Here is a 26,622-nt window from a genome sequence, read left to right as displayed (position 1 = left end):
GTGAGGAGTCACACTCATGCAAAAAGGGTGTGAGAGGAAAAACCAACTCAGCAGAGGTGCTCCAGACGGATGCCATGTGTTTTCACTAGGAAAAAAGGTGAGTTCTCGACTGAAGTTAGCTATCATGATGTATTAGTTTGTTAATCCTAGTGAAGACAACACAGTCTGCACTTTTCTTACAAATTAGCAGGTTGAGTTAAAGGCAGTGGGGGAAGCTCAGGGTTTATCTTGACTTGCCAACTCATGTGAAAACCACAAACGGTCTTTTCTTCACTAGGATTTTATCTTGGGTTCACTAACTGGAGTTAAGAACACGCCTTTTTCCCTAGTGACACCAAGGCCAAGGACAGCATGAGTTGTCTACAATATGTCTAAAATATTCTAAACGGATATTACCCTCCCACCCACACACACACACTAATCTCAGCGATCAGCACAAATTTGCCTATGGGAGGGTTAGTGTAAAATGTTAATGACCAAAACAGCATCTTTGGATGTCATTTCAGATTGGTTGGTTAAATAAACAAATATAGAAAATATTAATTTATCTGTTTCACCGTCACTACTGTTTAATGGGGATGTTATTAACATATCCAATACCAAGAAAAATAAGTTTACCAGTTGAATAAATACACTTTTTTTATATATATAAATGAACACATATATTTTACAAAGCCCCATAGCACTATGGGAAATAAAGATCCTTCTACAAAAAAGAAGATATAAGTCAGTGTTACAATAAAGCTTTAGAATTTCAAAATATATCTGGGCTAAGAGACAAAACCAGCTAGAGGCACTACCATTTCTCCTCGGTGAGAAGGTCCAGATTGAAACCGTCGTGGAGCAAACCACCCACTTGTTCATAAATTATCTCTGTTCTCCATTTTAGGTATTGCACGTAATCCTAGGTTGGTCAGGAAGGCCTCAATAGACTCAGGAGAAAAGACGCTATTGCCACATAGAAAGACGCAGTTATGGATGGTGCCAATACGCAGCCAGCAGCTGAGCTTTTTGGCTGATGGTGGAACGGGAGATCCGAACGTGGTCTCTGATCCAGTTGGTTTGAAAACCAAATGGGAGGATTGACTGTGATGTAGCCATTGGTTATCCTGACGTGGGAAGGTAGCGTGGTCGTGCTAGGAGAAAAGACAAGAGGACAAAATTAAACAGGATTCTGTTTTCAGTACGCAAGGAGTTGCTGAGTCGACATCTCCCTAATTAGTAATAAGAACAATAGTTTGAACAGATAGAGTTTCTTTCCATGGAAGAATTCACTGTGCTAATTATTTCACCACATCCCTGCGAGAGAGGTGTTATTCATTCTGTTTTACTGGGGGCGGGTGTGTGCCTGTGTGAAACTGAAGCACAGGGAAGTGACTTACCTAATGTAACCTAGTGAAAAAGTCAATAATAGAACCCCGGAGTCCTGACTCTAGTCACGTGGCCACATCTATGTGTGCGATCTTAAAAATGTGAGCTTCAGTGCTTCACTGGCTACAAGGCATTGTCTGTCAAAACAATACACTTGAAATGGACTCAATGGAACTATGTCTGTTTATACCAGATGAGGGTCTGGCCTAATAACTACATGACTGACGATTCACTAAGCATTTGAAATAAACAAAAAAACCAAGCTTCTTCCCATTGGGTTGGGATTTAGTGTGACTATGCATGCTGTTAGGACTGTCACAGTTCAGGGCAACTCCACCTTTTCTCCCCTCTATGGTCCACCAAAGGGTCTGACGCTTAGGCCTCTTGGCTCCCCAGCCATCACCTCTCTTGGGCGGAGACATGCATCTCACTCCCTCTTGACTGGGGTATTTTCAGGCCCAGTTCCCTGCCTACACTCTGAATTACCCCCGCAAGTCAGACTGCCTAAACAGGCCTGCTTTGCTTTTCTCCTCAGAGGCTATTATCAGCATAATTACCCACGGTTTTCAGTTACCACACATCTCTGCTTAAGCAAGCACATTTATTTGTAAGGTAAAAGCAACATATTAAAAACAATAAAAGAGCCTACCCGTTTGCTAATAAGCTTACCAAAGACCAGCCCCGCAACTCCACAAGAACTCTGGTCATTGTCAGTCCTTCCAACCCTTCCCTAAAGACTGAGGTGCCCCTTGGACAGTAGGTCCTGTCTGTTGACTGGACCAGAAAGAAGGCCTTACGTCAGGTTAAACTCAGACTAATTATCCAAAAGTCCTTTCTGTGTCTGTTGGCCTCTGGAGAATCCAGTCTGAACTAGTATAGGCAAGCCTCCCTAGCGTGAATTTCCCTAATCACCACCCCATTGTTCTTAGTTCCTGGAGGGACTGTGGTTACCATTCCCCTTGGAATTACATACAGTCCCTGGCTGGTCTACAATGATACATAAACTTAATACAATCAGATCTCCCAAAGATATTGCAGGAAATTGCCCTAGATGTCACAAGGACCAAATTCTGGTCCCAGTGAAATCCAAAGTAAAAAGTCCCATCTATGACCATGTTTTTGCTCTTAGACTGCAAGGCCCATGTCAGACAGAGTCTGCTTCTATGTAACAAACAGCATCAAACTCACTATAAACATTCAGTAATTAGTAAGCAATCATGTGCACTAGTGTGACAGCGTTAGTTGAGTATAGCAAATCATGGAGCACCTCTACTAAATTATCCTCATAGAAGCAGTGCATTCTCCTGGCAAACAAGGTGAAAAATGATAGAAACGCCCATGACATTGTAATGTGCATGCTGGTATCCACAGATTCTCTCTGGAGTTTTCTTAATCACCAGTGAAACAGGACTGCAAGGCACTAAACAGCCTCTGTAGCCACATTTCTGCAAGTATGTACAAGATTAGGATTGGAAGAGACCTCAGGAAGTCATCTAGTCCAACCCCCTGCTCAAAGGAGGACCAACCCCAACTAAATCATACCAGCCAGGGCTTTGTCAAGCCGGGCCTTAAAAACTCTAAGGATGGAGATTTAACCACCTCCCTAGATAACCCATTCCAGTGCTTCACCATCCTCCTAGTGAAATAGTTTTTTCCTAATATCCAACCTAGACCTTCCCCACCCCAACTTGAGACCATTGCTTCTTGTTCTGTCATCTGCCACCACTGAGAACAGCCGAGCTCCATCCTCTTTGAAATCCCCCTTTCAGGTAGTTGAAGGCTGCTATTAAATCCCCCCTCACTCTTCTCTTCTGCAGAAAAAATAAGCCCAGTTCCCTCAGCCTCTCCTCGTAAGTCATATGCCCCAGCCCCCTAATAATTTCCGTTGCCCTCTGCTGGACTCTTGCCAATTGTCCACATCCTTTCTATAGTGGGGGGGCCCAAAACTGGATGCAATACTCCAGATGTGGCTTCACCAGTGCCTAATATAGGTGAATAATCACTTCCCTCGATCTGCTGGCAATGCTCCTACTAATACAGCCCAATATGCCCTTAGCCTTCTTGGAAACAAGGTCACACTGTTGACTCATATCCAGCTTCTTGTCCACTGTAACCCCTAGGTCCTTTTCTGCAGAATTGCCGCCTAGCAAAGTCAGTCCCCAGCCTGTGGCAGTGCGTGGGATTCTTCCATCCTAAGTGCAGGACTCTGCATTTGTCCTTGTTGAACCTCATCAGATTTCTTTTGGCCCAATCCTCCAATTTGTCTAGGTCCCTCTGGACCCTATCCCTACCCTCCAGCGCATCTACCTCTCCCCACAGCTTAGTGTCATCCGCAAACTTGCTGTGGGTGCAGTTCATCCCATCCTCCAGCTCATTAATGAAGATGCTGAACAAAAATAGGGATGTAAAAGAAAAACATTGTAATAAATTCGAATAAAAAAGAACCCCTCCCCCACCCAAACACAGTCAACATAACAATCTGTGGCCAGAGTCACCGCTGGTATAAATTGGTGTCAGAGAGCTATAATGGTTTGCACTGGCGGTGTCTGCATAAAATCACAGACAAAAAGGTCAGCAGCTAACCAGGAACATAAGACTGGAAGGGATCTCTTGGGTCAACAAGTCCAGTTGCCCGCTATTTCAAGCAACCACATTATATAATCCCATTAATTAATTTAACAATATATAATAAACCACACATATTAGAGCCGGAAAATACCGCTTAGAGTATCTAGTCCATCCTCTGGCCAATGCAGAATTGTTCCATATTGGAGTCTTTTGGCTGTGATAAAATGTCTTCAGTAAAATGTACTGCAGAGTGTCTAATAAATGGGCAACACTTGTTTCAGTTCTGATTGAACTTCTGTTTTCCCCTTCCATTTACAGAATCATTATACGAATCTGGAAAGTTTCCGGTCTCCCCTAGCCAAAGGACCTGCTGTCAAGGCTGAATCCCCACTCTGGCACTTGGAGTGCAGAAGGTGGGGGCCTGCAAGAATTCTAAAAATTAATACTGGCCACTCCAGGCTTGTATTAAACTCCCAAGGTTACAGCTTCTCTCTGACCTTGGCTTGGTAAACGCTGCCACCACCCAAATGCAAAAACCCCCTTGGACCTAGGAAGGAACACTTGGGAATTCCTCCCTGTGAAGTACCCTCAAGCCCTTTCACCTCCCCTCCGGGGAACAGCTGAGAAAGAAAACAAAGGAAATTAGCAGTTGCCACCAGCTAATTAAACAACGTATGCACAAACCTCTTAGGATAGCAAAAATCCTGTTCTTAAAAAAGGTAAATTAAAAACAAAAAGAAAGAAAATACATCTGGAACTTAGGCTTTTGCTAGATTTTAAAAGAGCAATTCCAAAAAATTAAGCACCCAAAATAGCTTTCTTGGGGGTTCAGCTTAAAGGTTACAAGCAAACCAAAGCATCTGGGGTTAGCACAGAGGAGTCCACAAGCCTTTCAGAAATAAAAGAAAATAACCCAATCATGTCTTTCTAAACATTTCTGATCTACTTACACATCTGGGGTTTCAGATAAGTAGGTTTGAGGTATGAATTGATGCTTTTTCATACCTGGTTTTAAAGCTGCTTACAGCATAACTTCAGCCCTGTCCTGTTCTGTCCCCTCTCTCTGGAGAACAAACAGACAACAAAGGGAAGTTTTTTCCCCATTTTAAAAAGTTCTAGCCCTCCCATTGGCTCTTTTGGTCAGGTGCCCACTCCTTTTTCTTTTTACCTGGGGGACTTTTTAACCCTTTACAGGCAGGGCCGGCTCTACTATTTTTGCCACCCCAAGCAAAAAAAAACCCAAACAAAAAAACGCTCAGACTCTGCCGCCCCAAGAATGGACGGAATGCCGCCCCTTAGCATGTGCCGCCCCAGGCACGTGCTTCCTCCGCTGGTGCCTGGAGACGGCCCTGTGTACAGGTAAAGCAAGCAGAGAACACCTACCAAGAGGGATTTTAAAGCTTACTGGCTGGCTGTGTGTTCATAAAAGGGAGCTATCCCCCCCCTTTCATTTATCCCACCTGCTATGGTATCACATTTGCAAGCTTGTACTTTTGATCAGACGATATGGCAGCTTTTCATCAGACAATACGGCAGCCGTTCATTGCCCTCCCAGCATTAACACTGGTAACCCTTTCTCAAAAAACTGCAAACTCAGGCCCTGATTCAGCAGGTTCCTTAAGCACATGCCGGACTTCAAATATGTGAACAGTCCCATTGACTTCACATGCTTAAAACATATGTTTATGTACATGCTGAATTGGGAGCACACCAAAATGAAAACACACACACAATGCTATTATACATTGGTTTGGGAATCGATTCTGGTTTGGTTTTAGCACTTGAGGAGCAGCAAAACTGCAATTCTATTTTTCTGTGGTTCAGCTTGTCCCTACAAATCTAGTCCCATACTTGGCAATAGGTATTGGTATTGCAATAGTAGAATCCATAGAAGTAACAAGTTGTAAGCAAAACCTTTGTGCTTAGCGCAGCGAGTGAATTTCAAATATTCTCTACACCAATTGGGAGCTCTCTCCTGGAGGTATCGTCTTTCAGATGGTGTATACAGTTGAAAATCTGTTTATAATACCTCGTCTTATTCAGTGCTTTTCATCCCTAGATCTCCAAGTGCTTTACAAAGGAGGTCAGTATCATTATTCCCATTTTCCAGAAGGAGAAACTGAGGCATGGAATGCCAAAGCTGCCTAACTCACTTAGGTACTTTTGAAAATCCTACTAGGCACAAATCTGCATCTTTAGGTGCCTATATACCTTGAAAACCTGGCCTAAAATGACATTTTAGCAGACCAGAGGCAGACCCTGGAACAGAACCAGGTGTCTTGAGTCCCAGTCTAGTTCTTTGTCACTGCCTGACCATGGCACCTTTTTAGCAAATAGAGGGGCATGAAAAGATCTCACTCCAAATTGAGCAAATGTACCTCCCTACCTCGGTTACCTCTGCAGTTTCAGATGGCGATGGTATTGTTATCACTTCCTGCCCGAGATTTCCATCCAGCAAGTTTTCCAGTCACAGGGCTCCCTTTGAGAGCCATGGGAATTCCATGCATGGAAGGGTTGTGGGAAGGGGTCCCCAATGTTTCTATGCAGGGAAGCTGTGCCCTGTTAAACAGCTACCATGTTTCCCCTCAAAGATGGCTGAAGTTCAATAGTGGGTGAATGATTCTTTTAGACACAGTTTACAAAACACTTTGGGACCCGTCTGGATGAAAGGGGCTACGTAAATACATGACGATGATAGTTAATCAACCTAAACAATAACATGTACAAGCCCAACGTTTGGTTTTCTTTATAATATCTGGCGAAAAGAAGTCATACGGATGGCATGTCAACAGAGACTGAACCTTAAAAAATGGAGTTTGCCATTAAAAGACCAAAGAGCTGGTAAGTTGCAATGCTGTTTTCTGTCAAAATTCTCCATAAAATAATGCCTGGTTCAAATTTGTGATTTGGGGTTAGTCTTTTTTTTTTATTATTATTGAAATGATTTTCAGCATGTGCTTCCTATTTAATTTTCAAAACAAATTTAACCATTATTGAGCTTTTGTTTTGTTTTTTATCCACAGATGTGGGAAGAGTCAATGAGATTATTTTCCTGGTAGCTTTTTCAGATCTGAGATCTGTAATAATGTCCTCTTCTTCTTTAAAAAAAAAGGCTGTTTCTCTGGGATCTAATCAGATCGTTATGCATGTCACTAAAGATTAGTAAATAAGATTCACAGGTCCCTAGGACCAGCCACATGCAGGATGATGACTGTCAGGCTTATTAGAAGTTTTATAACTTCGCGGGGAGAATATATTGGGTACTAAAGGGCTGTTTAATCTAGCAGAAAAAGGCATAATGAGAAGCAATGACTGCAAGTTAAAGCCAGACAAATTCAAATTAGAAATAAGGCACAATTTCTTTAACAGTGAATGTGATTAGCCATTGGAACAAAGTACCGAGAGAAGTGATAGATTCTCCGTCTCTTGAAGTCAAGACTTGGATGCCTTTCTGGGAGATAGGCTTTCATCAAACACAAGTTATTGGGCTCAATGGAGGAGTAGCTGGGTGAAGAAGCTGGCCTGTGTTATACAGGAGGTCAGACGATCTAATGTTCCCTTTTGGCCTTAAAAATCTATGACTCTATAACTGACAAAGACACACAAATGTGTTTAGCCTAAAGAATGTGTATTAGTCTTTGAAGGGTTTTGTTCTGGAAAAAATAGAATAGGTCAAAATGTAAGGCGATTTTTTTATTTTGCTTGGTGGGGAGCAGTAGGCCACCCTTGTTGGAGATCAAAGATCTACCCCGCTGTTTTCCATACTTTACATGTCTTCTCTGGAGACACTGTGTCGCAGTCTCCATACCGTCAGCCCAAAGGTCCAATCCTGTAAGGTGTTGAGCACTCTATACATGTCCATATTTTTAAGTACACGAGTAGGTCCCTGGAAGCCAATATTTACACACTTAAAATTAAGCACTTAGGTGCTTTGCTGCATCAGGGCCAGTAAACAGCACCCTTTGCAGGGTTCAGTTAATAGAAAATCATTTGGATCTCCTTAAGGATACCAGTGATGGTCCTTTTCGGTCTGGAGAGGCAACTATTCATTAGTGATGACATTATGACATGGCTCTGTGTGTCTGAATGAGGAAGCAATGTTGTCCTCTTGTTGGTGGCCTACAGAGAAGATAAAGGACTTGCTACTGACATTGACTCGAAGAGATGTCTATTGGTCTCTATTCATGCCAAGGGTCTTTGGAGACCAGATCCATGGACAGTTTCCATATCTCAGTCAACTGTGCTTTGTGCTTTCATTCCTAAGGAGCAATGCTATGTCGCAGGGCAGAGCGAATGATACAAGAGCTATGGATGCAGCAGCACTATTGTCCTAAGGTCTGAACAGCTACATCTTGAAAATCTTAGCCGAGGGTAAGAGTGCTCTTTGGACAAGACTCTACTGGAAACCATCGGAAAAGGATCATGGAGCTCTGATCCAGCCTTGATCAAACACTTTGGCTGTGTGAGAAATTGACAACGCACAATTTCCGCCCTTGATGCAGGAACCCCTGAATATGTGGCACACATGCCGAAGCAGAGGGCAGTACAACACCGCTGAGAGCAATCTATTTATTCCACCAGTCCTGCACTTTGTTATCGGCCGCAGCCATTGCCGTTTATCTCTGGGAGGGAGAGAGGGGGCTCTTCAAGAGAAGACAGCTTTGAAAGAACAGGAGGCTGTGGACAAGTGTTTCAGCACTCCGGGACACTTGGTCGGCATGTATCTGACAAGATGTAATGAGGCGGCAGCCGCGTACTGCCATTAAAATTCCATGCTCATCAAAGTGCTATCAGATAGAAGGGGGGGAAAAACCAAAGAACTAAACCTCGTTTGCTAGTATCCAGTGTGTGATGGGTAATTAGGCCAACATTAGCAGCTCCTGCCAAATCTTCTGCTAGAAGCTTTCGTAACACTTATGAACTTTCACCTTCTTTCCAACAGTTGAGCTCACAATTGGGGTAGGCCCGCTAGAGCCCAGTTTTTACAACAAATCAATAGGGATCTAGCTCTTAGGGGTGGGTTAACTGGCGTTTCGTAAGATGCGGGGCAGCAGACTCATCCAGAGGAGGCAGGAAAGCTGCTGATGCTGCACTGAGTAAACCCACCTTCCCTCTCGGCTCGCGCAGAGCTTGCTAACACAGCCAGGCCATAGGAACCGCAGGTGTATTCAGGCCCGCAGCCTCAGGAAGCAACTTAGCATCCTGAGCTTAGGTCAGCGGTTACAGCAAGGGTTTGGTGCCACCTCTGGCTGCCACATAGGCTGTGCGGGGCTGGGAGGGAATGGGAACAACAGGAGGAGGGGAACAAAAGTCGGGCGAGGGGTAAAAAACAGAAAGCAGAAAGGAGAAGGAAGCTAGAAGATAAAGATGAATGGAGAGCCATGCCAGCTGGTCGGGGATGCGGTCTGTGGGCTGCAGGGACTGGCTGGGGCTGTCCTTTCACCAATTTCAGAGTAGCAGCCGTGTTAGTCTGTATCCGCAAAAAGAACAGGAGTCCTTGTGGCACCTTAGAGACTAACACATTTATTTGAGCATAAGCTTTCATGGGCTACATCCCACTTCTTCGGATGCATATCTCCTCAAAATATGTTCCATTCTATGCATCCGAAGAAGTGGGGTGTAGCCCACGAAAGCTTATGCTCAAATAAATGTGTTAGTCTCTAAGGTGCCACAAGTGCTCCTGTTCCTTTCACCAATGTAACACTAGGGCTTGCCAATCAAAAAGGCTGAGAGCCACAAGTTAAAGATTTTGGATAAAATAAGAACTGACCGAGAGCTTTGCCCCCAAATGACCCAAGGAAAAAAACAACATCCTTCCTTCTTACTCCTTTTCCTCTAGTCTGTGCTGCATTTGCATTCCCAGGTTCCAGCCAGGGCCAGGCATGTGAAAATACCATGAGAAAGGCTGGCCTTGGGGTACTCCTGCCCCAAGCATAAGTCGGAAGGAGTGAAAGGTTTCCAGACCAACTTTGCAGACCTGAGCATTTTGGATAAACATTTGGAGCCCCCTTCTTCTGTTGTAGAAAACTTAAAGCTGGCGCAAGAGTCTTCTCCTTTGCAAATTCTGCCACCTTTCCTTTCCCTTCGGCCTTGTGTTTAACCTTTTCATTTCCTTCTCCTTTCGCTTTTCAACTTCAGCTTCGTACTGCAGCATATCGAGGGTTCGGGGGAATAATGTTTGTAAGAAAGATCCTCTGCAAGATAAATTTAAAATAACAAAAGTCCACGCAGTGTGCAGCGGCGGTCAAAAAAGCAAACAGGATGTTCGGAATCATTCAAAAAAGGATAGAGAATAAGACGGAGAATATCTTATTGCCCTTATATAAATCCATGGGATGCCCACATCTTGAATACTGTGTACACATGTGGTCGCCTCATCTCAAAAAAGATATACTGGCATTAGAAAAGGTTCAGAGAAGGGCAACTAAAATGATTAGGGGTTTGGAACGGGTCCCATATGAGGAGAGATTAAAGAGGCTAGGACTCTTCAGCTTGGAAAAGAAGAGACTAAGGGGGGATATGATAGAGGTATATAAAATCAGGAGTGGTGTGGAGAAAATGAATAAGGAAAAGTTATTTACTTGTTCTCATAATATAAGAACTAGGGGCCACCAAATAAAATTAATGGGCAGCAGGTTTAAAACAAATAAAAGGAAGTTCTTCTTCACACAACGCACAGTCAACCTGCGGAACTCCTTGCCTGAGGAGGTTGTGAAGGCTAGGACTATAACAGGGTTTAAAAGAGAACTGGATAAATTCGTGGAGGTTAAGTCCATTAATGGCTATAAGCCAGGATGGGTAAGGAATGGTGTCCCTAGCCTCTGTTTGTCAGAGGGTGGAGATGGATGACAGGAGAGAGATCACTTGATCATTACCTGTTAGGTTCACTCCCTCTGGGACACCTAGCATTGATCACTGGATACTGGGGCGGATGGACCTTTGGTATGACCCAGTATGGCCATTCTTATGTTCTTATGTACTCCTGGAAGAAGCATTATTCAGACTGCATTGCTTTAGGATCAGAAATAACCACAATGATAATTATTAACAACATAGGAGATTGCCCAGGTCTGACACAAACTATTGCTATGTGAAGCGCTAGGAGTTTAGGCTTGATCCTCTTCACACCTGTGGCTGTGTCATCTGCTGTGTGAATCCCTAGTGGCTGAGACTTGAGTCTCCTCTCACTTGTGGCTGTGGAAGCAGGAGTAATTCCAACGAAGTGATGCTGGTGTGCAGCTGGTGGAAGTGAGAGACCAATCAGATGTCAACATTTCAAATGCTTACCTCAGCCCCTTATAGTTCAGTGGCTAGGAAAAAGGACTGGGAGTGAGGAGACCTGGGTCTATGATTGACTCTGCCACTGATTTACAGTGGCCTTGGCCAAATCATTTTGCTTCCGTTTCCACTTTTGCTAACGAGACTCTTAACTTTTTAGGGCAGGGATTATCTTTATGTGTACAGTCCCGAGCACAATCTGATCTTCATTGGGATCTTAATAATAATAATATTCTAGCACAAACATTTCACAGGCTCTCTCAGATTTGGACTACCCAGCTGCCAAGGTTATATGGAAAATTCCTTCGGAACAGACTTTCTTGATGTATTTTTTTTACTTCTGTGGCCACATTCAGTTCTGGAGCAAATCACCGAAGAAAGCAGAGTTGCACTCACTCGAACGAGGGCAGAATTATGCCCTTTGTTTCAGGTAATTCCCAGAGTCTGTAAATGGCCCATCCTCCAAGCCTGAGAAGGGGTTTGATTTTGTCTTTATTGTTTTTTTGGGTGAAAGTTTGGGAGCGGGAGGGCTCTTATTTCTTGCTAACATGTATTTCCATCCCTAACTAATACCATACAGGTTCCTATTTAACCTCAAGTGCCAAAATCCTTCAGGAAAATCCTTCAATTAGTTTGCATACAAATACTGTGCCCACTGTACCATGAATGGGTCAGAGGCGGAATTGGTACCTATATTATTTTTCAGACAACTGCAGAATAGTGAACACATTGTAAAAACTAATAACCTTTGAAGCGCACCCTCTGAGTGATTACCCCATTCCCATCTAATGACTTAAAGATGTTCTATTCCTCTTGGATTTGGCAACAACAAAGATTTCAACCTTATTAAAAGCAGCCTGTCAGGAAACGACATGTCATCCCTAGGAAAAAAAAAACTAAGAAAGAAATGAAATGAAATTCTTTAAAATCCCTGTGAACAATAAGTCAAGATACCGTAGCTGAAAAATACCATGATTTGTTGGCTAGTGTTTGGGTGGTCCAGATACAGGAGATGACAACTTTAGTTCTTCCCTTTGCCCTCCTTAGAAATGCTTGGATGGTTCTCTAAGACCCTCGGAAGATCCCTTGTGATTTCATATTAGGATTCTGCCAGATCCTCAAAAATGGTTCGGCTCCTAATTTCCATTGAAATCAGTGAAGAGCAGGGCCTCCATGGCCACAGAACCTAGAAAATCCATTCCAGTTTTTACATGAAACCCAGCTCTTGCTGAGATCGAATACTTTGGAACTGTTTGTTTGGCCAGTTCTATGGAGACAGCCAAGCCAAAATGTGTTCAGTAAAATTCATCTCTGAATTGTGCATGCAGTTTCTGCAGCTGCATGCATAATCATGGTAACTGTGCATGCAAATGACCACATGCTTGTCTAACTGGCCAACCCTGCACACACTTCCTGTGATAATCAGCACAATCGTGGTAAGTGAGTACCCTAGCTATGCAGGCAAAGATGCCCAGAGAATTAGGAAAAATTGGGTCCATATTGTGCTCATTCAAGGCTACCAGCAATTGGCTGGTCTGCAACATGTGCCCAGTAAAAGAAACAGGTTTTCATGTGATGAAGCTTTAAATCAGGTCGTGTCAAACCCTCCTCCCCAAATGTTGTGTTGTTTGAAATCTGAATCCATTTCTTTTATCCACTTTCTGCAAATGGCCCCCGCTGTTAAAATGGTCCGAGCCAGAACACCCACATCCAAACACCCCTATCTTGCGGTGATCCATGTTGTGATCCAGATTTGTGTGTCTTGGGCTCAACCTGTAGTTAAATCAGAAACAGAATGGATAGCCCTACACTCTCCTATGCTTATTCACATGTTTGTTTGGGATATTATATTATAAATATTATTTGCAGATGCATAGGATTAACCATGCAGATTTAGATATGCGTGAGGAATACACATATATATTTGACTCTATTGTTAAACACTTTAAGAGATTTATTTCCTCTCTGCAACTTATTCCATCTCTATGTAGTTGTTTTTTTCTCTGCTTGGTCTCAGCCCCATATTGTTCTCCATTATTCATTGGACTCTGTCCTCTGTCTCTATTCCCCACGCCGCCCCACAGTCTCTTAAACAGAACATTAGGCTAATAACTTCAAGTTCAGGTCAGATCCTGGAACCTACTATGTCTGAGCAGTGCTGAATTTAGGCAAATTATAAGCTTGGAAAAAAGTGAAAGCTGTTTTGACTTTCTCTAAATTCGAGGGTCTGAGGCTTGGGGGAACAAGTTTCAGGTTGTCTGTTTGCCAGTTTAAAAAGTGAAGGTCATGACGCCGTTGGTTGCCCACAAGACACGTGCTACTTCCTATGTCTTACAAAGCAACTATAGTAGAACCAGGCACCACACATAGTCCCCATCTCAAAAGTACCCTCAGAAGTCCTGGACATGCCAGTACTTACTTGTACAAAGATCTTTGACAGGCAGCAATGCTTAAAATCCTGCTAGCTAATCAGGGTTTCCCTGTGACACATATTAATTAGGTCCCTATCTGGAAATGACTTAAGTGTCTCCATGGAACCATATCTAAGCTTTTTGTGAACCCATTCAGACAGTTTGCATAAGTTTGCAACACTTCCCAGTGGCAGCACTGTACCTGGCCCCATAGATACTGAGCTGCTTCCAGTGAAACAGTCTTTGCTCCCAGTTTTCTAAAATTGCCCATTTCATGGGTATAATTCTCTGTGGTCCACGTTCTGCCCTTGGCTACCCTGGTCAGTGAAAATGTTCCCAAGTGCATAACCCACAGAGAGATCTCTAATGTTTGGAGAAGGGGGAATTCTATGGTGAAGGTGACAAAACCTTTTTTTACATGGGGACTTGGAGTTTGGGATGTTTGAATTCCAAGCTGAATCTGCTCCTATTATCCATTTCGTATTTAATTGATAGATATTGGGTTGAATTCATCCTGGTTTAACTCCATGCACCACTATTTATCTTAAGAAATGCATCTGAAAATAATAAAGCACGTGCTCAATCTAAACAAAATGCGAACTTAAACCAAGCCTTGTAAAATTAGCATCACCATCAGGGTGAAAACGCTATTGTTTACTTGTATTTTAAGAGCCTGTCAAAAAAAGAAAAAAAAAAAAGAAAAAGAAGCCCAGGTGAGTGTATTTATCTGAGATGCACCTAAATCTGAGATGCACTTTTATTCAGCTTTGCAGGATCCACAGAATTTTACAAAGCTGTATAAAAGTGCATCTCAGATTCAGGATATGAAAAGCCACTTTAATGTAAAGAGTGGATTTCCGCCCCCTCAGCTGTTTGATAGGAGACAGCAATCTGATTTTCTTTTCTTTTCTATGAAATAGACGATATGCCATGCATCCTCATAGTTAAAGACTTCAAGGACCCAGCCGTGGGAACATCTGGCAAGTGAAAGCTCTGGATATGGAAAACATAAATGTAGAGGCTCATATTTATAAATTGGAAGGGCCATCAGGACATCTGCTAACAAGTTTTCCTCCCGAGTCTGTTTGCTGCACACGGTTGTTCACAGGCAACAATAAACATGAGCATGGATCATGTGCACGGCCTGCCGTTCCTTTGAGTAGCTGAAGGAACATATGCTCTGGTTAAACATAAATGCTCTGTTCTCACAACATAGAATCACAAGTGTTCGGAAACCTCACAGCAAAGTTCTTGTATACCAGACCTCATAGGGATCTGTTCCTAAAAATAGCCTGCAAAAAATCCTTGCATTTACAGAGAGAGTCAAGCCCACTTAGTAGCAACCTGTTCAATGGAAAATCCCATATTTTTCTCCAGACTTTTTTTGTGCAAGGGTCCAATCCTGAGCCCAAAACTCCCATGACCTCCAATGGAGTTTGGGGTGTGAATCCTGTGTCTGGAACACATCCTAATTTAGCACAGTTGTGACCAACAGATCAAACATTAAAAAGTATGTACGTAAAATCAAATTTCTTTTCCATTTATAGTACAGGCATCTTTCCTCCAACAGGTGCCAACAAGGAGTACCTTACAAGCCTCTGAAAAAAAGTAACACAACAGATAACAGAGGATTCTGCTAATTGGTCCTCTGTTCTAGGTGCCTGTAGGACACTCTTCACAGACATCAAGGCCCAGATCCTTAGGGCTTGTCTATACTTACCGCGCTGGTTCGGCGGCAGGCAATTGAACTTCTGGGTTCGATTTATCGCGTCTTGTCTGGACGCGATAAATCGAACCCAGAAATGCTCGCCGTCGACTCCGGTAATCCTGCTTGGCGCGAGGAGTACGCGAAGTCGACGGGGGAGCCTGCCTGCCGCGTCTGGACTGCGGTAAGTTCGAACTAAGGTACGTCGACTTCAGCTACGTTATTCACATAGCTGAAGTTGCGTACCTTAGTTCGAATTGGGGGGTTAGTGTAGACCAGGCCTTAGAGTATCTCTACACTGCAGGCTGGAGGTGTGATTGCAGCATATGTAGACATACCTGAGCTAGCTCTGAACCACTGTGTTAGGTGCTGTACGTACACCTAGTCCCTTCCCCAAACAGTTCGCTGCCCCAAAGCCCTGATCCTTCAAAAGCTTATACAAGTGCCAGCCCTCGTGTAAGTCTTTGCACGATCAGGGCCTGAGCAGGCAAGACAGAAAAAGGGTGGGAGAAAGAGATACAAAATACAAACAAAAGATGGGGAATGGAGGCACAGAGAAATTAAACATTTTGCCCAAGGACACAGAATAAATCCAGCAGAGTCCTGAGCCCAGTTGGCAGTCCCGTGCCTTAACCTCAAGACTGTCCATCCTCCTGTAAGTAGAATGCTACTATGCAGTATGAGGGCATGCGCACCACCTAATTTAGTGTACGGGATATGATTGTCATAGCTTGGCAGCTACCAGTTCTTACAACCAAATCCGAACCAAACACTTTATTTATACCATGTCAGCCAGACCTGACATGGCTTAACAAAACATGGTTGCAGCAGGGTTATACTTCTTCAAGCAAAGAAACTCTCAACATTATGTATACGTATCATGCATCTTCTTAAACACTAGATGCCATGCAAGTACTAGAAAACAGAAATGAAAGAGATATTTCTGTATAGGATCCATACCAAATCATGTGTCTGCATTTTCATTCCTATTAGCACACTGAGAAGGAAGGGAAAATGTTCTTGGATTCCTGCGTAGAGAGTAACTATACGTACAAAAATCTTTGCAGATCTGGCCTCTAGTTTGGTTAGTTTCACTCATTCACCCAGCTGGAAATATTTAACCATTAACAAATGCAGAATTCAGATTCAGAGACTGCTCAAAATCCTCTATCAGCAAGATACAAATGTTCTATTCTACATGTTTATTTGCCTCATTTTGCAGAAAAAAAGCTTTGCTTAAGGTAGTTTATTGCTGAAAGTAGTGAAGAGAATACAAAACGTGTTGCCTGTTTCTTCATGCTCCAGAAAGCCAGACAGTTGTGTAGGCTAATTTCTGCCCACAGAGAGACATGCAGAAATGTCAGTCAAGTCAGTGACAGTTCTGTAAACAGATCTGAAAGCACAATTTGTGTGCACTTGACCAAAATAAAACAAAAAGTTGCAGCGTTTTAGAGTGCTAACATGAAGAGCAAAAAGAACAGGAGTACTTGTGGCACTTTAGAGACTAACAAATTTATTTGAGCATAAGCTTTTGTGGGCTACAGCCCACTTCATCAGATGCATAGAATGGAACATATAGTAAGAAATATATATACATACAGAGAACATGAAAAAGTGGAAGTAGCCATAGCAACTGTAAGAGGCTAATTAATTAAGATGATTAATTAGCCTCTTAGAGTTGGTATGGCTACTTCCACTTTTTCATGTTCTCTGTAAGTATATATATCTTCTTACCATGTTCCATTCTATGCATCTGATGAAGTGGGCTGTAGCCCACGAAAGCTTATGCTCAAATAAATTTGTGAGTCTCTAAGGTGCCACAAGTACTCCTGTTCTTTTTGCGGATACAGACTAACACGGCTGCTACTCTGAAACCTGTCATGAATAGCAAAATCATCCATGGACTTTTGGAGAATTATTTTTTTAGGAAATTTGTACTTCTGTAGCCTGCCCTATTTCCTACTGGAGAACCATAAAATGTTCTTTTTGATTGAAGGTACATTTTAGGAAATCTGCTTGATATTGTCTCTTATAAGTGCCCACGGTACGCAGAAGTGACGTCTAGAGGTTAGAGTGGGAGACTGGGAGTTGGAACTTTTGGGGTTCTATTCCTGCCTCTGATTTATGCACCTGGTAACCTTGGGCTAATTACTTATGACTGTATTGTGCCCAGGGGCGGCGCTATGTATTTTGCCGCTCCAAGCACGGCAGTCAGGTGACTTTCGGCGGCATGCCTGAGGGAGGTCCACCGGTCCCGCGCCTTTGGCGTACCCACCGCTGAATTGCCGCCAAAACTGTGGGACCGGCGGACCTCCCGCAGGCATGCCACCGAAGGCAGCCCGACTGCCGCCCTCACGGCAACTGGCACGCCGCCCCCTGCGGCTTGCCGCCCCAGGCACGCGCTTGGTGCGCTGGGTGCCTGGAGCTGCCCCTGATTGTGCCTTCAAGGAACAGCTCTGCCCCTCCCTGACGGTGATACAGCCTGTCCCTCCCTCACCCGCAACACTCAACTGGTTGATGTGGGGTGGGGGACATGAGGTCACGCCTCTGATTCTTTGGGCAGATGTGCGCAGTATCAGAAAGAAAGAAAGAAAGAAAGAAAGAAACTTTGTCTCTAAGTGTAGATACTGCACCATATACTCCATGGTTATGTAAATCTCTTAAATGATGGCAAATAAAAAACAATGAGACTTTTCTTTAGATTTTTTTTGCAAATAAAAAGTTGATAGCTCGGCGTATTTCTTTGATCACATTTCAGCAATGCAAGTTTCTCAAGAACATTAGGAAACTTAAGCCCAGTGAAAACTAACAGAATGAACAAAAAGTAGCTTTGGGCCCATAGCCTGTTTATCATATGAAATCATGGCTGTGCATCTCTTTAGATATGTCTGGAGAATACCAAATGAACCTTGTAGTTTTATAAGGTGAAAGACGTTATCACCCCTAGCAGGCTGCCAAATGTGGTGTATTAGCGTGATCATGCTAGAGTTTAAGACACGTGTCAGAGTTTTCCATTTCTTGTTGTGATGCATGACAGAATTCTAAACTGAACACATGTTTCACTGTCTTAATTAATCCATTGTGTGCACTTTGACCAACCTGCTAATCCAAGAAGCACTAATAAAAACCAGGAAAGAAACGATGTCAACACCGTATCACAGGCTACAGTAAAAAGATTTGTCTCTTATTCATATTGCGCTGAGTTATACTATGCCATTATTCAACTTCTGCAAAGATTCTATACACCCATCACTTTTACCAGGATACAGTAAATATCAAGCACATATATTGAGCCCAATCCTGCTTTCAGTTATGCCGATGCAACTTCATTGACTTGTCTCATTTTATACTTATATGGTACTCTCCCTGTGGCATAGATTGTCTTTTTGTTCTCTGTTCGTACAGCACCTAGCACATTGGCGGGTCTAATCCATGATTAGGGCTCCTAGGCACTCTGATGATGATGATAATAATAATAATAATAATAATGGGATTGCATCCTAGTAATTGAGACAAGAATGCGTTCCTGTGACAACAGTCTACATGATAAAATGCAGTAAAGACAAGGGCAAAGTACTTAAGGAAAACTCAAATGCACAGCTACACAAAGGGGAATAACTGGCTAGATGGCAGTACTGCTGAAAAGGATTCGGGGGTTATAGTGGATCACAGACTGAATGTGATCAATAATGTGCTGCAGCTGAGAAAAAGACTAATATCAATCTGGGGTGTATTAACAGAAGTATTGTATGCAAGACACAGGAGGTCGTTGTCCTGTTCTACTCGACACGGGGTGGCCTCAGCTGGAGTATTGTGTTCAATTCTGGGCACCACACTTTAGGAAAGATGAGGACAAATTGGAGAGAATCCAGAGGAGAGCAAAAAAAAAAAAGAGAGATAAAGGGTACGTCTTCACTACCCGCCGGATCAGCGGGTAGTGATCGATCTATCGGGGATCGATTTATCGCATCTCATCTAGATGCGATAAATCGATCCCCGAACGCGCTCCCCATCGACTCCAGAACGCCACCAGAGCGAGAGGCGGAAGCGGAGTCGACGGGGGAGCCGCGGCCGTCGATCCCGCACCGTGAGGACGCGAGGTAAATCGATCTAAGATACGTCGACTTCAGCTACTCTATTCTCTTAGATCGATGCCCCGCCCGGTGTAGACCAGCCCAAAATGTTTAGAAAACCTAACCTCTGAGAAATGGTTAATAAAACTGGGCATGTTTAGTCTTGAGAAAAGAAGACTGAGGAGGGACCTGATAACAGTCTTCAAATGTGCTGTTACAAAGAGGACTGTGATCATTTTTTTCTTTGTTTACCGAAGGAAGGACAAGAAAGAACAGGCTTAATCTGGAGCAAGAGAGATTTAGGTTAGATATTAGGAAAAACATTTTAACTCTAAGGGGAGTTAAGCTGTGGAACAGGCTTCCAAGGGAGGTTGGAATCGCCATCACTGGAGGTTTTTAAGAACAAGTTGGACAAACACCTGTCAAAGATGGTTTAGGTTTACTTGATTCTGCCTCATGACAGGAAGCTGGACTTAATGACTTCTTGAGGCCCCTTCCAGCCCGACATTTCTATTAATCTATGTTAAAAGGCTCTTGTATTAAGGTTGCCAACTCATATGATTTTAGGGTAAGTCTCCAGATATTTGATGTAAAGCCTCCGTGCCTAGAAGTCAGGTGATCACATAAGAATTTATCTATCTGAAGCACCTACATCCCAGCGCCTTCACTATTGCCGCTCGGCACCTCATGGTCTTTAATGTATTTATCCATACAACACCCCTGTGAGGCAGGGCAGTGCTAGTCTCATGTTTGGCAGCTAGGGAACTGGGAAATTAAGTGACACATGCAGATCACACAAAAAGTCTGCAGCAGAACAGGGAACTGAACGCAGGTCTACTCAAGTCCTAGGCTACTGCCATGACCAATGGACCATCTTTTCTCTTAGATTTCATTTAAATAAAGTAAGTTTCCATAGTTGCCGAGATCAGCTTGAAAACATGGCCGAAATGCACCCTGATGGCTCAGAAACCAGAAGGGCGATGAAAAGAACCCATATTAACTATTTAAAAAAAAAACATAAGCAAATTTCACAACTCTTTGAACATTCGGGGTATGGCCATAAACACAGAACATGAAATACAGGAGAGATTTTCAAACACACTCACTGTTGGCCTAACAGTGCTGCCACAGACGTAAAGGAGTTTTACCACTAACTTCAACAGAGTTTTACCACCAATGCTTTGGAAAATCTCCCCAGACATTTTCAAAGTACAAATATTTTGATATTATCAAATATAATTATGAATTACTGTATCTACAAAGGAACTTGGTACACATGACTAATTAGTTTCTCATAAAAAATAATAGATGATTGAGTCCTGGTGCTGATTGGGGATTATATTCTGATTGATAAATAAAATATAAGAATAACTAATACAAATGAATGCTGTTACATAACACCTTTCACCTGAAAAACTCAAGTGACTAACAAACATTAAAGGGCCATTAAAGGGCTTGCTGTCTGCCGTGCGGCTCAGAAGCAACAGGATAATGTCACTACAGTGAGTAGAGCAAGGCGGGAAATGGTTTTCCTGTTCCACCAATATTTTTGAGAGTTCAAAATTGTTTTCCCTTCTTGACTCAGGACAAAAAGTCAAAAGCTGAAAATGATTCATGAATAAGGCTGCGAGTCTGTCATGGAGGTCACGGATTCTGTGACATTCTGGGACCTCCGTGTCTTCTGCAGCGGCAGGTTCGACTGATCCCAGGGCCGCCTAAGCACCTCGGTAGCCTCCGAGCCAGCCACACTGGCTGCTGCTGGGGCAGTCTCAGGCCACCACGTGCCCGCCCTCTCCAGCAGCAGTGATGGTCCTGCGCCATGTTCCGCCACTCCCCCACCGCCCGGAGCACCAGCGGTGGTCCCAGGACACATGCCGCCGTCCCCGCCAGCAGCAGCAACAGTCCTGGGCCACACACTGCCACCCCCACCCCCTGGAGCATTAGGGGGGGGCCCGGGCCCCGGGTTCCCCCCCCCCCCCCCCCGCCAGCACCAGCAGCGATCCCGGGCTGCCCCCGCCCCTGCAGTGCCCCCGGGCTGCCTCCTGCCCCAAAGCACCTGCGGTGCCCTGGAGCCCCCCATCCAGAGCACCCACGGCACCTCCAGAGCCCCCCTCCAGAGCACCCAAGATTTAGTCAGGGGTATATAGTACAAGTCATGGATAGGTCACGGGCCATGAATTTTTGTTTACTGCCTGTGACCTGTCCATGACTTTTACTAAAAATACCTATGACTAAATCTTAGCCTTATTCATGAACGGAAAAACTGATTTTTTTTTTTTTAGTTTGGATCAATTGAAATGTTTTGTTTAGATTATTTCAAAACATTTTTTTCCTTGTCCAATAAAAGTTGTGGGGGCAAACAAGTTAATTAGTTTTAAGAGAGAGCTGAACAAATTTATGAGTGCCATTGTATGACAGGGTTGTTTGTGATGGGAGGGGGCAGCCCTGGGGGTCCCTTCTAGTTTATGTCTTATGTATCTAAAAATCTTATGCTTCAGGGCTTCAGGCAGTCTCCTGCAAGGGTCAGGAAGGGATACCCCCAAGTATTCTTCTTCTTCTTCTCTCTCTCTCTCTCTCTCTCTCTCTCTCTCTCTCTTATTTGGTCTCTTACATGAGTAGCTTCAGGAATGGCCATGGAGGGAGATGGGACATTGGATGGGGATTGGATGGCCAGTGTTCTGAGGTGGCACAGAGTATTCTCTCTCTCGGGCACTTGACTGGCTGGTTCTTGCTCACATGCTCACGGTCTAACTGATGGCCATGTGTGGTTGGGAAACTTTTTTTCCCCAGGTCAGACTGGCAGTGACTTTGCAGGTTTTTCACCTTCTTCTGCAATGTGGGGTATGGATCACTTGCCAGGATCATCTGGGTATATCTCACTCAATCAATTAGGTTACTGTGGGGCCTTAGTCACTGGTGTATATCAGTGTCTCCTATTGTTGGCTTGTGACACTTGATAGGTTAGTCTCCTCTGGACTGTAATACTTTGGTCTAAGTTTGGTTGTTGGGTTTAGTGTGCGGGTGCTGGAGGTCAGACTACATGCTCTGGGTCCCTTCTGGCCTTTAACTCTCTGACTATTAATTTCTTTCTTTTTGTTTCTTTGGTTTTAACCTTTTTCAGTCTCATTAGCTTAAATTTCTAATCCAAACGTCATTTTGAACTGGAAAAGAAACATTTTTCATTTTAAAAGTTCTGAAACTGTTTTCCTTGATGTTGTTTTTCCCTTGACTTGGGCATTTCATCAAACCTGATTCTGTTTCGTGAATTTCAGTTTAGACCAATCAGCATTTTTCAACAATAAAACAATTCACTGAAAAATTCCCGACCAGATCTAATTGCGAGTCATTCTGATGAAGTCAGTGGGACTACTCAGAGTAAACATGATTCCTAGCAGACTGTGTTTTGCAAAGTTAAATCAGGGCCCGATCCAATAAATCACATGCACAGCTTTAAGCACATGTGCGCTTGGGACTATGCGTAATGGAGGTATGCACATGCTTAAAGTCTCACTTCCTTACTTTTAAATCAAGGAAGCAATACCATCCAATCAAAATCCCACATAACTATTTCAATGGGACTACTCACGAGAGACCAGCAAGCAAGATTTGGCTAGGAACTTCCTATTTCATTTCATAAAAAAAAAAAAAGAACTCCTTAGGAACAAGTGTAAGTATCTCCAAGTCACTCAGGAGACATTTGGAAGCTGATGTTTACACTGAACTGGTTAATAACTGGCTGCATTTTGTAGTCACTTGAGTATTTGCTGAAGAGCAATCATTAGAGCATGTTATCTAACAAGTCAGAAGGAAACCAAGAATATCCCTTCTTGTTTGGGGGCACTCATGGACACATCACGGTGATATCACAAAGTTATCTGAAAAGATAAAAATTGCTGGGGAGAAGGAAGAAGGAAATACTGGATGGGGTAGTATTTAATAATTAATCAGGAAGTGGACACAAGTTGCAGTAACTTACTTAGGTTACATACGGCAGTGAGATATAGGATCAGATAGTTTTGATGCCCCTTTATGATGCTCTGGAGGTGCAAAGGGGATATCAACTAGGGGACATTGCCACCAGAGAATTCCCTCAGTAAAGAGGGAATTTCCAGGTGGTGCAGTGTCAGGGTAGCAGCTTTATATTCCCATCGTGCAGTTCCTTAGTGTGGAGAGCCTGAAGGAGGCATGGACCGGAAAGGCAGGCATCGTAGGGCCCTGTGGGTCTAACACCCGGAAGCTGGCATCCATGCTATAACCAGCTTGTGATCCACTGCCCATGACCCGCTGTGGACACAGACTAGGGGAAGTCCTGCCTCAAGGGCTCTGACAGACACCAGCCCCATGGCTCCTGATTGGCTCCCCACCCTATATAAACCTACGGGGTATTCCAGGAAGTGTCTAGGCCACAGTGTGGATTCCCTGTAGCTGCCACAACCATTCCTTGCTTCTGACCTCCTGGCTTTGACCTCGGCTTGATTTGTACTGCACTTTGTGACTCACATCCTGAAATCTGACCCTTGGTATCGGCCCTGGCCTAGAACCTGACCATGCACTCCTCTGCTACTCCCTGCCTCAGGTTTGTCCCTGCTCTGACCCTTGTCCTGACTGCCTGTGTTGGGTTCCTGACAGGCCTGGCTCAAGCCTCTCTGTTCCTGGCTGCTGGAACAGCTCGTTGGAGTCACAGGTAACTGGTCACAAGTTAGAGAAGTCCCCAGGCTACTCTCTAACTAATGCTGGGATCTAGACAGGGCTCCAGCCAATCTGACAACAGGGGGAACACAAACCATAGAGCCACCATTACCCCCTCTCCATTTCCTGTGTTGAGCATAGATTGGCTGGAACAGAGAATGGAGCCCATAGTGTCCATCAGTGGCTATGCATCCCTTTAGCATTCACTACACTAAACAGAGAGACTGATGGACTATTTTAAACAAACAAAACCCCAATGACGGAAATGTCAAGCTCAAAGCCACCATATGGAAGAAAGTCATCTGACCACAATTTACCTGTTAGACTTCAAAAGTGTCTTGGTCTCCTAAAAAGAAAAGCAAGCTTCTCTTTAATGAAACTAAGTACTATATTTCAGCACTGTGTGTTGTGAAAAGGAAACAATTTGGATTCATTTACTGAAATTTACCTTTCAGATGCAGTTAAGCAGAATTAAAAGTTTGTACAAATTGACAGCATTCTGTTTTCCATCACTACATTGTCTTGAAGGAAAGGATAACAGGCTAACTGGCTTAAATTCCAGCCCAACTGATAAGGTTCACTATATATGGGCATGATTAGGGTAGTTTATTGCACATTGTCACTCTTCATTCATCACTGGCTTAAAGTTTTTAGGCTGAAATAGCTGTCACTTCTAAAAGAAATGGATGTTTGTAATGTTACTGCATTCGTCTGGGGTTGAACATTCACCAACGGGCGATCAAGGAAATGCCATTCCCATTTACAGTGGGATTTTATTTCATTTTCAGCCAATAACAGACCTGCAGTTCCATGGCTACATTAGAAACACTTAGTCCTTTCCTTCTTCTCTGACCAAGTCTCCTCCCTGCTCCTTGAAATTTTCTACATTTGCTCCCATTTTTCATTCTGCATGAAGCTGAAGCTTCTACTCACCTTCAATGCACTCCACAACTCCACCCCATTAACAGCTCTTGCTCAAGGCTCAGCGAGGCTGTTAATCACTGATTTGCCCCTCAGTCTCATTCTGTTCTGCCCAGTCCTTCCTTCTCACCATCTCATTTGTCCCTTTCACTTCCTCCAGACTCTCTGCCTTCTTCCAAACGATCTCCGCTCCTGAAATAGACCTCCATTTACCAACCTCCCCGCCTCTTTACCTGTAAGGAACTTCTAAAGACTTTCTATTCTATAAAGCACTCAAATGACAATGTCAACAACCGATGGTGTATATATTCTCTACTGTCTTGTAGTATTTTTTGCTTATGGTTTTAGAGTCTAAACCCTTAAGGGCAAGGACCTGGTCTGTTTGTCACTCAAATGCCTATGGTATAGTGCCATGTACATTTATTTATTCTTTCAATTTATTGCCCCACACATATAATCAGTAATTAACTATCTATATTAGAAGAGGAAACTAAGTTGATAGTGTCAACAGAAACAGTAAAACTCTCCCCATCCTACTGAAGCTGTGACCCTCTCAGTGCATCCATGCCCCCGCCTCCCCGACACTCACCCCTGTGCCTCCCCCCCCAATCCCTGCTAAGGTAGCTGAACTGCTCAACATTTTTTCATCAAAAATGTAGTTTTGTGGAAATCAAAATGTTTCATGCAAAGAAACAAATTTAAAACAAAATGAAGATTTCTGAAAATTGAAATGAAACCATTTGGTTTCATTTCTAATTACAATTTTCATTTCATTTTTGACAACCAACATTGCCATTAGAAAGGGAAATTTTAATTTTGTTAACGTTTTTTTTTGTTTAAAAAAATAATCAAAATTAGCCATGACAAATTTTTGAATGAAATTGTTACATTTGAAATTTTTTTGGCGGAAATAAAATTATATTTTTCAACCCCCACATATGAAATAGCTTGGCTTTGTAACAAATCTTGGCTTTGTCAGAGCAGCAGGGGTAGGTGAATTCCAGATCTAGAAACCTTCTACCAGAACACCCTGATGTTATACAAATCTAGAGAATATCAGTTTGTGTGTGACAGCTGGTCCCAGCTCTCAGGATAGAATAAAACGAGAGAGACGATCTCTAAAATAAATAATAATAATGTATGATGTTAAATGATGAATCATCTTTATTAGACTATTTCAGATGGTGGCTACAACCCAGAGCAGACTAGAAATACTGTATGAGTTAAGGCCTTAGTGGAACCATTAATTATGGATTTCCTGGCTTTTATAGGTTGAATTCAGACCTTTGATGTTCCTTTAACATTGTTCTCATTTGTTCATTTCCTTTGTTTCTGTATTGGAAGCTTAAAAAAACACCCTAAGATTTCCATGGACGTGTAGGAGATGGACTTTTAATCCACAGTCCATAAAAGCCCTGCAATTCATGGCTCATAAAGTCCTCTAATCCATGGTCAATAAAGCTTTGGAAAAGAGCTCTGAAACATAGTGATTTCATAGTTCAGTGGGGTTCAAACAAGAACCTTTAATCTGGTTTAAATTTGCTTGCATGCTCCCCCACTCACACATTTGGCTTTGAAACTCAACTGAAAATATTGAAGTTTGAAG

The 26,622-nt window shown here is 43.2% G+C and overlaps 1 protein-coding gene and 1 non-coding gene across 2 annotated transcripts in view; both read right to left on the bottom strand.

The window, feature by feature from the left end:
* Nucleotides 1–626: 626 nt before the first annotated feature.
* Nucleotides 627–26,622, bottom strand: part of TRABD2B (TraB domain containing 2B) — a 67,643-nt gene continuing 41,647 nt past the window's right edge. Inside the window, exon 4 of the mRNA XM_029911612.1 lies at nt 627–1,136. Within this exon, the coding sequence (XP_029767472.1) occupies nt 914–1,136 (223 nt within the window). The 3' untranslated portion in view covers nt 627–913. The remainder of the gene's footprint in view (nt 1,137–26,622) is intronic.
* On the bottom strand, nt 16,965–17,029 carry LOC112102864. Its single transcript, XR_002907788.1, has one exon. It is a non-coding gene; the product is annotated as a small nucleolar RNA snoR109 (small nucleolar RNA).

Source organism: Terrapene carolina, unplaced genomic scaffold, assembly GCF_002925995.2.
Source record: "Terrapene carolina triunguis isolate 2854851 unplaced genomic scaffold, T_m_triunguis-2.0 Scaffold110, whole genome shotgun sequence".
In the NCBI taxonomy this organism is placed as follows: Eukaryota; Metazoa; Chordata; order Testudines; family Emydidae; genus Terrapene; species Terrapene triunguis.
This window is presented reverse-complemented; position numbering and strand designations above follow the sequence as displayed.